Genomic DNA, 14,868 nt, shown 5'->3' with positions numbered 1-14,868 from the left:
ATCAAATACACACCTGCCAATCGGGAATCACAGGTAGAAGCAACTAACAGCATAGACCAATTAACTAAGAAAACACTCTGTGTATCATTTTAGTACGTAGGTTAATGCATGTACAACACATTTCGACTTTTTGTGTAGCCACTTTGACAATGGTATTTTATTTTGTATTGAAAAATAAGATATATATAGTGCTGAATATACTTATTGCTGGCTTACTGGGATGTGTATTATTACAGAACATTGCAATGTATGACTGTTTATCATCCCGCAAAAACCAGGTAGATTGTGTTTCTCTAGTTTTAAGGCTCATTCCTGACGTTACGCGTTCAGTATTACGTAACCACCAGCTTGCCAGAGGGCATACTCAGTGAGATGGTACAAAATGGCTGCATCCGTTGTATATAATAACCGTCACATTTAACCGTTTTATTAATTAACTATACGATTATACTTGTTGATATTAAGCAATAATGTGCATTATATATCGTTGAATTTGCATACCAGGCCAAATGCTTTAATTGTCCCTTCCTTTAATATCATCGGCTATTGGACGTCAAACACATGGTCATTCTGACACTGTTTTTAGAAGAAACCTGCGAAGTTTCCAGTGACCACTTGCAAAAAATAACGAAACACATCGAGATCTTGCTGACATATTTAATCATTTGATTTGGCATGGCAGTAAACTCCATCAGTATCGGTAAACATTCCCTCCCCTAGTTTATCAGAAGGTCACTAAATTTCTACAAGGCCAGTTTGTCGCAGGAGTAAATCATTAAATATAGTTATTATTATTATTATTATTAATCGAAACACCTCGCTACACTAGGCCTAGATGTAGAGTAAATTGGAAAAGAGCGCATATATTCGTGAAAAAAAATTTCCGACTCTTCGCCCGATATCTCACAAAAGTTACCGAACTTCAATTTGAAGGGAAGTAACTCCATCAATCAATTGTTAGAAGAAAACATTTCGTGGCTAACAGGTCACCAATAAAACTAAATTTGCGACAGTAAAACCACCGATATACGTCCACAAATCGGAAAACACAATAGGGTTATCCTCTAAATAACATAAAATTAGTGCTTGTGGTAGTTTTGGAATGTTTTTGTGGAAATCGTTGTTATATTAAAAAAACATTTTTGGATATACAAAAAAAGTTTTATGGTCGGCAGGTTCAAATTAGGGTCGGTCGGGTAACCGGAAACAAACAATATTTTATGATACGCCTTATTAATTACCAAACATTAGGTAATTTTCTGTCTTTGAATATTAATGGCTTATCAGCTGTTTACTTTCTGTCAGCTGAAGCTGGACGAAATCAATATACCGTACTCGGCGTTAGAACCTCAGATGGTTAAAGCTGGGCGAAATAACAGTATGTAATATATTTAATGGGAATCCACAGCACAGTAGTAGGCCTATGCAGTGTGACTGTTCATAAATTAAATTATTAATGTTGTGAATATATTGTCTCTATATTATCTAAGGCCTGTTCATATTTCATGTATATGGCTTGAGTAAATGATATTGGAAATAAACAAAATTATAACATTATTTTTATCTGTAACTATAAACACGCAATATAGACTGCAATGTGTGAAATCTAAAAATCAGTGGATAGGGGATACATCAATGTATAAATGTACTTTATTAACAAAATAAAATTTATGGCAAAACGAAACATGGAATGAAACGACTCTGTTAGAGGTACAAATCGACCATATTCAGAACAACTCAAGTGAACTAGTAATAAGGGCGAAACAACCTGTTACCCCTGGATGATGATTATGGGATCAGGCCAAACCGGTACCTCAGTGTATTGGCAAAGTGTTTCTGGTCATCCTGATGTTTCTAATAAGTAATACAACATGAATTTTTTATATTTAAAAAAAATGCATACATTGAGTAGTAACCTTTATGGAGATAGCTCTCGTCTTATTTTTGAGGGTATCTATTGTAATATTAGTGGCGGAAGGTGGTGGGCCTATTGGGTTGTTTCTTGTTCCAGCTAGTTCACCACAACTGGTACATCAAAGGCCGTGGTATGTGTTTTCCTGTTTGTGGGATGGTGCACATAAAAGATCCCTTGCTACTAATGGAAAAAATGTAGGTTTTTTTCTGATGTCTACATGTCAAACTTAAGAAATGTTTGACATCCAATAGCCGATAATTAATAAATCAATTTGCTCTATTGGTGTTGTTAAAATACAGAACCGTTTTTCTATTGTAACTTTACAGGGTTCAGATTTCACCATGGCACCAACAATTGCCATAGTTGCGCTCCTTACTTGCCCTGAAAATTTTACAGCGTCAACAGCAAGAAAAATGCTGCAGTGCCGTACCTGGTTTGCCACCGTGCCCTTCGAAAATAATATTTTATTTTAAACCCAGCATTTTATTATTTAGGATAGACACAAAACATTACATGAAAAATTACATCTAGTGAAGTCGGCTTGCTTGTTGACATGAAGTGACAGGTCTGTTATATATGGATCTAAAAACATGTTTAAAAAAAACAACGTTATTTACAGCAGTTTATGTTGACAACATTTGTAAACAGTGTGCAATTTTGAGTCCGGCAGCCTGAGGCTCGCAAAAATCATATAGGACTCTCCAGTTTGGCTACCATATGAGTCTGCATAGCTCGTAATAGTTATTTGTACGAATTACATTGAATCTTTGAAATGACACGGTCAACATATATATCAAAATCCTAGGAAACTACAGTCTTGAATAGCAATTTTGTCCATGATTTCATGCAAAACATTTAGTGTATCTTCTTTTCTACTGGAAACTCACGACAGGGCTCGCTGGGTTGGTGGCAGGCTCTAAAGATTTGCAAATGGAGACTTTTATAACACTTAAATTTTTTGAACCAAAATTGCACACTGATAAATATATTCTTTGTGACTTAAACGTTATTATTCATTGCTTATTTACATTTAGATACCAGTTTTATCCTCAAAGTAAGCAATAATAACACCTTTGAGCTCGTCAGAATCATATTAATTGTTTGTGATTGGAACACATGAAGTCAAATTTACACTGTTATTCCATTTATCTGCTTAGATATTCCGAGTTGATTCATAGAGTAAGGACATGTTCGTTTCCATATCAAGTGAGCAGCAACGGAAATGCCCGGATATGATTGTCATTTGTAGTGTTTGGCACCAGTGTTTTGTTAAAAATATCTAAATGTCATGCTGTGGTTTATAATCATATAATATAAATAATTATAAACCACAACATTTGCAGCGGTATCCAAGAATAATGTGTAAGTAACCGTTTGTCGATTATGCAAAACCAATATCGACAAGAACGACGGATCGTTCATGCAAAAACTATAATCGCTCGTCAAAAAATGTAAACTGACGTGTATTGGCACTCCACGACATACAGGCATCAAAACAATGCAATAAAATATTCTGTATCGCACATTTGCAATCTGGACCGGAACGTTTATTTGGGGAATCCCCATTTTTTTTACATTTTTTTTTTTTACATCATATCGGCTTTTGATTTACAAATGACATCACGACTTATTAAGAACTGTATTCATAATGTCTGGCACTTTGGTACGTTATGCTAAAACAGCTCATGAAAGGAGCATTGAACAGCGGTTTAAGATACATTGTTGATATATATATATATATATATTTATTTATTTATTTAAAGGTATGTAATAAATACAGAACCTCACATATGTTATTTTTATTTCCTATATATTGCACATGTTTATTGTGAGCAAGCCCATACTACTATGGGCCAATATTCTTGCATACAATAAACTTGTGCAATAAATAGGAAGCGAAAAAAACGTATGTGAAGTTCTGTATATTTATTTACTTTTTAACACCTGTGTGGTTACGTTGAAATATATGCATTAATTCTGAAACATGTATTGTAATCAAAACGAAGTACAACCCTTGCTAAATCAATTTATTAAAATATGACATACACAACGAAGAAAATAGTACATTTAATAAGGGACTTTAAAATAATGAAGTGGAAATTAGAAAATGATGAAACACTGAGTTGCAGCATCAGTTGAATTGATCGAGGATTCGCAGAACTTAGGGTCTTTCCGTTTAGACAGCTTCCGGGATATCCCCGTTTCGTTCGAACTGTTGTTTGGCACCAACAAGTACTCCCCTGTAACAGAACCGATGGGATAGTGTGCTAAAATGTAAACGGCAGTTTTCAAGTTAGTCCCAGCATACCAAATAATGATAATAATTTAGTATTTATGATAAGAAATTGGAGAAAAGCTACGAAAATTGCCCGTCTTAGATTCTCATTTCATTACCGTTGCCGGTTAACCTTCTCATTTGTATCTGCACCACTGGAGAAAATCGTTCGTGCAAACACTAAAACCACACGAACGACATATCGTTTGTCTGAAAAAAATCAAATTTTATGCCCTGGTAACATAATATATTTATAAATGTTGTTAACTGTTATAAATAATGCTATATCTTGGATGTTTTAGCACGTGTTGTACAGGTCTGTCACTTCATTTGTCAACAAGCACAGGGACTTGTAACAGTCTTTATGGCAGTTCACAAGGCCCCCCTCCCCTGATGAAAATGTACGCAGGTTTTTTTTCCTACTTGGGCTGTCCAGCGACCCTACTTTTTGGTCTTTAACCTATTTTTCCTACTTCTTCCAAATACCTAATTTTTCCTACTCTTTTGTTTCAAAATGCCGCAGATTGCTTGTATGTGTTATTAGAAAAGTCAGCAATTATGGGAATTTGGAAGAAAAAAAAATTGCAAGAAGATAAATCTCCCAATTTGCGGCACCATAAAAAAAATGCATACATTGAGTAGTAACCTTTATGGAGACTAGCTCTAGTCTTATATTTGAAGGTATCGTAATATTAGGGGCAGATGGTAACTCAGTGGTAAAGGGCTTGCTTGATGCGCAGTTGGTTTGGGATCGATCCCCGTTGGTGGTTGGTTGGTAGGTTGGGTCTCGTTCCAGCTAGTGCACCATAACTGGTATATCAAAGGCCGTGGTATGTGTTTTCCTGTCTGTGGGATAGTGCATATAAAAGATCCCTTGTTACTAATGGAAAAATTTAGTTTTTTTCTGATGACTACAAGTAAAAATTACGAAATGTTTGACATCCAATAGCCGATGATTAGTAAATCAATTTGCTCTATTGGTGTCGTTAAACAAAAGAACCGTTTTTCTAAATGTTTGACATCCAATAGCCGATGATTAGTAAATCAATTTGCTCTATTGGTGTCGTTAAAGAATAGAACCATTTTTCTATTGTAACTTTACAGGGTTCAAATTTCACCATGGCACCAACAATTGCCATAGTTGCCTTCCTTACTTGCCGTTATGCCCCGAAAATCTTACAGTGTCAACAGCAAGAAAAATGCTGCAGTGCCTTACCTGGTTTGCCACCGTGCCCTTCGAAAATAATATATTTTTTTTAAACCCAGCATTTTATTATTTAGGATAGACACAAAACATTACGTGAAAAATTACATCTAGTGAAGTCGGCTTGCTTGTTGACATGAAGTGACAGGTCTGTTAATATTTGATCTAAAACGAAACATGTTTTAAAAAATAACGTTATTTACAGCAGTTTATAGTTAACAAAATTTGTAAACAGTGTGCAATTTTGAGTCCGGGAGCCTGAGGCTCGCAAAAATCATATAGGACTCTCCAGTTGCTTTCATGTGTTATTCGAAAAGTCGACAATTATGGAAATTTAAAAAAAATAAAAATTTGCAGCAAGATAAATCTCCCAATTTGCTGCACCATAATAATTATAATCTCAACATATTAAATTTATACACTAAAAGTCAATGTGCAACGAAATTTAATTTCTGTCTAACCAGAGGGGACTATAGATTTTATCTCCATCCTTCTGTCTTTTTTTTTCTCAATACCTTGAGATATTTCAAAACTGTATAATGTGACTGTTACATAAGATTCATGTTTTTTTTCGATAGAACAGAAAATATAGGACAAACTGACCAAGATATAAAAAAATATGTGTGTTTTGGATTTAACACATTCGTTTTTCCAGTATGAGCATGATTAATGTTGCTACATATTGTTTCAGTCCTACTTTTGTCCAACACATTCCTTCTATTTTCCTACTTTTGTCCTACGTTTTCTGTATTTTTATTCCTGGACAGCCTGTACTCTATATTTAATAAATAAAGAAAAATATCTGACTTGCTCCCTCCCCCCACTAGACACTGTGGCCCCACAATAGAGATTGTGCCCTCACACTCCAGATATCGTTCCTATGGACCTGGTTCAGCAAGTCTATGGTATCTACTTACAAGTATACGATATATAACACTTCATTCAAAATCTGTTTTACATAAAAATCATAGATGTTAGCTTGTTAACTCAAGTGTTAAGACATAAGAGGTTATACTTACGTGTAATAATTACCATATTATAAATGAAGATTAATCACTAAAGTTATACTGAGTGACCTTTCTAGATGCTTGTACTTGTTTTCCACTAACTGGGGGTATTTTGTGTGCATTATCTCCAAAAAATGATAAGATAATAGTTTATTACCCATATGGGATCAAATATACAGGGTAATATGTTTTCGATCTCTACACATAAAATGTTTCCATTCATGAGTCAGGTGACACATACGTTTTATGATAAAAAATTTACAGAAAATGTTTGACTCATGTGTTTCATAAACATAAGATGGTATATTTTCATAATCAGCGGCTTTAGTAACAATTTTTTTTTTCTTTTCTAATGCAAATTTCTAGAGACATACTATTTTGTACTGTAAACATCTGGCTGTAAAAGAACACTGTTATGCCATGACGTCAATTACATTATGTCATGTAATGCACATAAGATTATATGAAGTAATAACTGATGGCTTTGTTGTAGACTGCAGAGGCATTTTTTTACATTATAAATCATTTGAAATTGACAATGATACAGAGAATAACCAACTTGCTTTCAAATTATCTGTCCCTCGTGAATGAATGTTGTAAAACCCTCGCCAAAGACTCTGACCTTGGGTTTACAACAGTCATTCACTCGGGGACAGATAATTCTTAATTCCTCATAGCTCATTGGTTATTATCTAGATCCGATATTATATAACATATTAACACAATGTTAATTTTTCAGTACTCAAATCTCATTATTTTTGAGAGACTATTGTTCTCAGGTTATCATTTAAATCCTTTGTGAATACTATTTGATATCGTAGAACTTACAAGTACATGTGCAATACACTGTAGTTAATTAAAATAATATTATTTTAAGTGGGTGCTATTCTTTACTGTTATGGATGGGACGGTTAAAAAAAAAATTCATTCGTAACTTTTGGGTAGTGCTTGATGGTCATTCTAAAATGAAACATATTTTTAAAATACTATTACTAATCAAGAGTCTTAGTCTCAGTGCAAACTAAATTCTAAAATTATCTGAACTGAATCGGACATTTATGCCTATGTGGATTCTATGTATTTATGTTTATGAAAATGTGTAGCACAGTTCTCTGTTGATTCCGACGGCCCACTTGTGAACACTCCCATTATTTTGTCGATTTCGAAGGTCATTGCAAATGGTAGACAGCAAAGTTTTAGTCCATAAATTTTACTTAAATTGACATTACAAAGCCCCTAAATTTAGGTTTGAAATTTCTGTATGAACCATGCTATTGAATATTTTCATAAAAAAATGCTATATTAGTATTAATTAACTGACGATTACTGTGTTGTCGTTATGTTAAAATGAAAGTTATAATTAGTATTTTCTGTCATTTCTCAAATATATTGGCAGAAAACTAAAAGTTCTGTGCATGACTTAATGTTTTCCCTAGCTTGTTTTAGCATGGTGCGGCACCATGTCTCAATAGTCTAGTGCCATCTTGCCTTTATCAGTGCCATGCTGCCCTGAGATTAAAGAAGCCTTTTTCAGTAATTAATTCTAAAATTGCCTTTATAAAACACCAAAAAAGGTATTATTAAAAATATGGCGAGCGACGGACATGGTGTTGTGTGAGCTACGCGATTAAACAAGTTGGTGTACTGACATCAGTTGTATGACAGTTTTTTAAATCGGATTAGGTCTAAAATACTACAGTGACTTCGACTTCTCTATCCTGCTAATAACGTTTATGTGAACCAAAGTTATCCTGAAGAGAACCGAAATGGAAAATGGATAGGCTTGCTCTTATTTTGTTTGCTGATATTAAGTTGTTACGGCTCCCTAAAATATTTTTCTAGTTTCCTTCAAAATTAGCGATCAATCGAACATGGGGGTGTATTGTCATGAGCGCCCTTATCTGTGATAAGTTCGACCCACATTTCTAATTCAAGACATTTTGGCTGCATTTACTAATTCATATTTACTACATCCAACTGTTGCATATATTTTTGTACTTTCCTAAAATGTTGGTAAATAATTTTGGAAATTATACCTTCACACAATTGAAACTATATTTTTTGTTGTATTTAGTAATTTTTCAGAGCGAAATTTAAGAACTTTTTCAGGACAACTTGAATAAAAATAGGTTTATTTCGATGCGTCGGCAAGACTCAATCTTTTGCCAGTGTTTTAAATTTGTTATTTTACGCATATTTGATTTGACCTCCCGAGTCATTGAGAGCCCTGATATGATGTATTTCAAGAACTTTGTTTTATCACACAGCTGTTTGAATGTATTGTGGCATTACCATTAATTGAGGGAAAGGTTTTTAATTGGTAACGGTGACTAAATTTATGCGATTAAAACATTTTTGTATCAGTTGTTAATATTTCAGGCCATATCATATATGTATTTAAAAAAAAATTCATTTGCCAAAAAAGGGAAAAATCGTGTTTTTCAGTAATGGAGGGACATCACAAGTGTTTTAATTAATTACTATTAATTACTTATAATATTTAAAAGTAAAACATTCAGCTAAATACGTGAAGTAAAGTATATTTTACTCTTAATTTTTATGGTCTGCAGGATAGAGATAATAACTAAAGTCATTGACAGTCACTTTTTGGACTCTTTGTTTTGGCTTCGTACACCATAAATAAAACATATCCATAATAGTAATTTTATGATATGATATATTTGACAAAAGGTATTTTTTATTACTGACATCTTTTAAAACTTAAAATTAATATTTTGTCTAGAATTATGGGGTGGGGGGATACCGACCTGTTAACAACGTCTGCTTGTTATAGAAATTTGACAGGGGTCACGGTTAGTATTTTAATGTCGAAGCATTGTAATAATATAGCTAATTTGGAATTTGAATGACATTAGTATTCCAATGACGTCACTTTGCATCACTTACAATAACCATAAACTGGGTACATGACGTTTCCATTTTAAGAATGCTGGAAAAATTGCTATTAAATTTTTTGTATTTGAACATTACTAATGCACCTGAAGAAAATCTTGTGATTAAAAAAATGTACATTTTACGAAATATGGATTTCAAGTGAAATTACGGTAAGGATGCGAAAAGTGACTGTTGTCGACCTTAGTTAATGACAGATTATCAGCTTTATCCTGTTCAGGCTGAATGAGAAATTCCGTTTGCATGTCGGTTATGCGAATGGCCAATGGGTTATGTGGTGAACTGTTATAATCAAAAACTCAAATAGAAAAATATTATCTCGTGGCAAAATCAGTTTGTTTAAAACACCTTTTGAATGCCATTGTAGTACAGAACCGTAGTACCAGTGTGTTAGTATTAGGTAACCCACCGGTTGAATGCAGATATACTTCACGTAACCGAACAATCGGTTATTTAGGTAAAAATCTTGTGAACAGTTTCTTAAGATTTTGAAATATTGTCCCCTGTGAAGTCAAACGTTAAAAAATGGGTTACTCAAAAGTAGACTTCCCTGAGTTATGTAACTGTTGTTCACTTTGTCAGTGTTTCTGCCAAAAAGATATTTTTGGGTATGGCGCTATGGAATTAAATGCAACCACAGTTAACAGGGTATGGGGGGCCTTCCAGAAAGAAAATGGGTTATGTTCAGGGTTAGAGTTAAGAAAATCATTAAGTAATGATAAGAATAATTAATTTTGTCAGACGGTGAACTTAAAAAAATAAAATCTGGAAAAAAAATTGGGTATGGTGCCATACCTGTTACCATCTGGCAGAAATCCTGTATGTTATATGTAATATGTGAGCCATTCATTTGTTGCCACTGGATTAACTATTGGTAGTGGAAGTATCACGTCTATAGTGGTAAACTAAATACAGATAGGAGTGCATGCTGTGGGAATTAAAATTTGTTTTGATGTTTGCCAACTACTAATTTTCTTTTTTATCACTGAATTTTTATAAATTAAAAAAAAAGAAAAGAAAAATGAAATGCAGTGCTTTATTATTGTTTTTTTCTTCTTCAGGTTTTGTGTCATCCTGGCCTGATGGAGGCTGAAGAGTGCATGGAAACTGATCCAGGCAGTAGAGAAGATGACTCCTCTGACTGTGCTGTGGAGCCAACCATTTCTGAGTTGGCAGAAGTTGAAGATAAGACTTCAATGGGACCTCAAGCCGTATCTCCAGATGGTGTCAGGTCTTCTGGTATAACCTACAGTGATCTGGAGGAGGGAGAGGAAAGCATGGAGGAAGGAGAGGTTGATGACTCATCGGAGATAGCTGTGTCTTTAAGTCACTTGGCAGACCCTTCAGTCCATCAAGGTGCAAGGTCACCAAGTCAAGATGAATGTTCCAGGCATTCTTATGATACTTCACATTCCACTGGTATTGAAAGTCATCCAATGGGCAGTGAAAAAAATGAAGTGCAGACTATTACACCAGATACAAGTCCACCTCATTTCCAGGAAAACGAATCCGTATCATTTTCTAATAAAGCACATGAAGATGCACATTGCACAGACAGACCCCAGAAGGATATGGATGAAGGACCATCTCCCAGTGGTGATCCAGAAGATTTGGCACAGTCATTTTCTGATGGTCCATGCCCTGCCTCTCCTGAGGGCGAATGCCCCGCCTCTCCTGATGAAGAATGCCCCGCATCTCCTGATGGCGAATGCCCTGCCTCTCCTGATGGCGAATGCCCTGCCTCTCCTGAAGGCCAATGTCCAGCCTCTCCTGAGGGCCAATGTCCAGCCTCTTCTGAGGTCATAGACCCAGCCTCTTCTGAGGGCGAATGCCCAGCTTCTGATGGCGAATGCCCAGCTTCTGAGGGCGAATGCCCAGCTTCTCCTGAGGGTGAAGATCCAACCACTCCTGAGGGTGAAGGCCTTTCTTCACAATATGAGAACATTGCATCTCTTGAAGAAGAAAGCGCACCATCTCCTGATGATGAAGGCCCAGCTTCTCCAGAAGATGAGGAACTGGCATCACTGGAAGGTGACTGTCCAGCGTCTCCAGATGATGTCGATCCAGCATCTCTGGATGATGAAGGCCCAGGATCACCTCAGATTGAAGGTTCAGTGTCATCAAAGGATGGAAATGAACATGTAGCATCTCCCCAAGTTGAAGGTGTGTCTTCTGATGAGGAAGGAGAGACATCTACTACTGATGATGATGGAGTCCCTACATCATCTTTGAACAGTCGCAACATTGATTCTAGGCTCAGTGGTTCTAAAGCCGATGATATAGTTACCTCTGCAGCAGGACCTGAAGGTACGGATGCAATCAGAAGTGGACTTTCATTGACTCATCATCAGGCTTCTGTTATTCAGGAAAGTGCTAATTCCCCTGCTGTGCAGGATATTTCTGACTTGTCGTGTGGTGATTCATGTAGTGTAAAGCAAAACAGTGAACACCCGTCCTCACTCATTGACAAAGATGACTGTGTAGCAGCATCGCCGGACTCTAGAGGAGATGTCAGCGGTAATTTATTGGAGTTGCCTCTTGACAGCAGAAACAGCAAAAGTTCCTCAATTTCTCAGTGGCCATCACATATAGCAAGTTCACCCATTTCCGACACTGAAGAAATTTGGGACAATCCTTCAATATTGGAAAACAAGTCTAATAATGACGATTCAGGGAGTTGTGTTAAATGTGAAAAACAATCTGGTGAAAGTGAATTTCAGAGAAAATATGAGAGCACTGTCTTGGAGCCTTCATTGGGAGTTTCAGACACTTTAAGCACAACACATTCTGTAAGTATTAGTCATAAGAAAAGAAAAACGAGGAAAGAAATAGGATTGAGACACGATACAGAAGGTCCACAGGCAGCAAAAACGAATCTTGACATTTCTGAAAACATATCGTCCAGCACAGACACTGTACATAATAGAGACCATCACCTCCACACAAGGCTGGACAGATGCAGTATATCGAGAGACAGGAAAGAACACAGACATGATAGAAGTAGCAGCACAAAGAAGACCGTTGACAGCTCGCCACAAGACGAAGCGGTGGCGGTGAGCACGACTCACGATGGTGGCGGCGATGAAGGGAGGATGAAGAGAGCGAAGGAAAACACAAGTTTCAGTGAAGAGCATGTGGAGCTGGACTATGAGGAGGATGTTGCCGATGACATGCACGCCCACCACAATGACATCTCCAAGGACGACGAAGATGACGCTGACGGAAAGAAGGAAGGAAGCGATGATGAAAAGGTATGAAATTCTTGCAATGTTCCAGTGATTGCTTTTTGTAGTCGGAAAATACATTGGTTGGGATCTGCTGGTTAGGAAATCCAAAATCAATTGTAAACTCTAATTAATCCTTTAGTTTAGATGATTGAATTAATGAAACTATGCTAGGGTTTGGATTTGTTTTCATGTGTTCGTAACAAAAAAGGAGCAGGATTTAGCTCAGTCTGTGGAGTGCTAGCTTGAGGTGCTTGTGTCGCAGGATCGAACCACCTCGGTGAATTCATTCAACGGATTGGGTTTGTTCTCGTTCCCACCAGTGCACCACAACTGGTCAAAGTGTATATAAAATATCCCGTGCTGCATTTGGAAAAATGTAGCAGGTTTCCTCTGATGACTACAGTCATAATTACCAAATGTTTGACAACCAATAACCGATGATTAATGGTGTCATTAAACAAAACTTATGGTTATAGTCGGAAATTCAAAATTAATTGTCGCTGTATATGCAGGGCTTCTAGATTATGGTAGCCCCACTCCCATGGCTAGTGATATTCAATGTTGGGCTAGTAAATTAAGGCGGGAAATTTTTGTTTACTTGTTTCCTATTACATGCCGGAAAAATATAGGGTAGGTAAGTAGGAAAAACATTTTATTTTGGAAAATAGTTTTATTTATGGATATTAAATAAAGGTGTTGACTACCGGCATCCAAAATAACCTCTGCATGTATAGAAATGCAACAATACCATTCATCACAGTGTTTTCCCTAGAAATGAAGTAAGGCATGGTAAAGTGACGTTTTGTGGGGCATATTTTATGTGCAGTTTTAAATATAAGGGCTTTTTTTCCATTATACAATTTTCAAAAGGACAAAAACCACCTGGCCATTTTATTTTCTATATCTATTTCATAACTTAATTAAAAAAAGGAAATATGTAGTACTATCCACATAGGTGTGTTTAAAGGCTTCTTTTTACATGGGCAACTTATAAATTTATAAAAGGCAAGGCATTTTTATTTTATAGGGCAACATGGTGCTAACCTATCTGTGCGAGAGTACATACAAAAGACCCTTGCTGTTTAATAATAGGCAGAAGGTTTACTCTCATACTAACACTTAACTTCTGTACTGGTCCAGGACAGACTTGGTTGAACCTTAATTGGATAGAAACCAGTAAATAAGTTATAACAATTTCTTTTAATGAAAACTGAAAAGAAGGGTTCTATATTTATCTGTCCAACAATAACCAATTAAAAAAAAATGTTATGAATATTATCTTTCCTAATGTATCTAAGATTAAGAAATGGTAGACTTACCAATTTTATAATTTGAAATGTTAGTTTTATTCTGTATGCATCCAGTATTAAAGTACACACTTGGTTTGAAGGAATCAATTGGTCCAATGAATAGAAATGCAGTACAAATGCTCAGGATGCTCAAACGAATGTTGAAAAGTAAAGTTTGTTTTATTTAACGACACCACTAGAGAACATTGATTTTTATCTTTAATATCATCGGCTATTGGACGTCAAACACATGGTAGTTCTGACACTGTTTTAGAGGAAACCCGCTGTCACCACACAGGCTACTCTTTCAGAAGAATGTTGATGTAAAACTGAAATCATGTTAGAATTATTAACAAGAACATTGTAATGAAATATTGAAAGAAAAAAAAAATTGCGTTCAATTTCTTTCTAGTCAGCATGAACGTTTTTAGCGGAAACCCGCGAAGTTCCCAGTGACCACTTACAAAAAATAACGAAACGCATCGAGATCTTACTGACATATTTAATCATTTGATTTGGCAGTAAACTCCATCAGTATTGGTAAACATTCCCTCCCCTAGTTTATCAGAAGGTCACTAAATTTCTACACGGCCAGTTTGTCGCTGGAGTAAATCATTAAATATAGTTATTATTATTAATCGGAACACCTCGCTACATTAGATGTAGAGTAAATCGGAAAAGATCGCATATATTTGTGAAAACTATTTTCCGACTTCGCCCAATATCTCACGAAAGTTACCCAACTTCAATTTGACGGGAAGTAACTCCATCAATCAATTGTTAGAAGAAAACATTTCGTGACTAACGGGTCGCCAATAAAACTAAATTTGCGACAGTAAAACCACCGATATACGTCCGCAAATCGGAAAACACAGGTTATCCCCTAAATGACACCAAATTAGTGCTTGTGATAGTTTTGGAATGTTTTCGTGGAAGTCGTTGTTATATTAAAAAAACATTTTTGGATATACAAAAAAAGTTTTAGGGTCGGCAGGTTCAAATTAGGGTCGGTCAGGTAACTGGAAACAAATAATATTT

The 14,868-nt window shown here is 35.8% G+C and overlaps 1 protein-coding gene and 1 long non-coding RNA gene across 2 annotated transcripts in view; one reads left to right on the top strand and one right to left on the bottom strand.

Annotated features, from left to right (window-relative positions):
* Positions 1 to 14,868, top strand: part of LOC121388226 (zinc finger CCCH domain-containing protein 18-like) — a 46,632-nt gene that overhangs the window by 4,768 nt on the left and 26,996 nt on the right. Inside the window, exon 2 of the mRNA XM_041519493.1 lies at positions 10,376 to 12,565. Coding sequence (XP_041375427.1) covers positions 10,397 to 12,565 — 2,169 coding nt within the window. The 5' untranslated portion in view covers positions 10,376 to 10,396. The remainder of the gene's footprint in view (positions 1 to 10,375; positions 12,566 to 14,868) is intronic.
* LOC121388227 lies at positions 535 to 14,504 on the bottom strand. The gene is made up of 3 exons (XR_005959954.1): positions 14,254 to 14,504; positions 13,666 to 13,667; positions 535 to 576 (listed from the first exon to the last, which is right to left on the bottom strand). It is a non-coding gene; the product is annotated as an uncharacterized LOC121388227 (long non-coding RNA).

The sequence above is a fragment of the Gigantopelta aegis genome, chromosome 14 (assembly GCF_016097555.1).
Source record: "Gigantopelta aegis isolate Gae_Host chromosome 14, Gae_host_genome, whole genome shotgun sequence".
NCBI lineage: Eukaryota > Metazoa > Mollusca > Gastropoda > Neomphalida > Peltospiridae > Gigantopelta > Gigantopelta aegis.
Note: the sequence above shows the minus strand (reverse complement) of the source record. Positions and strands in the feature narration are given on the sequence as shown.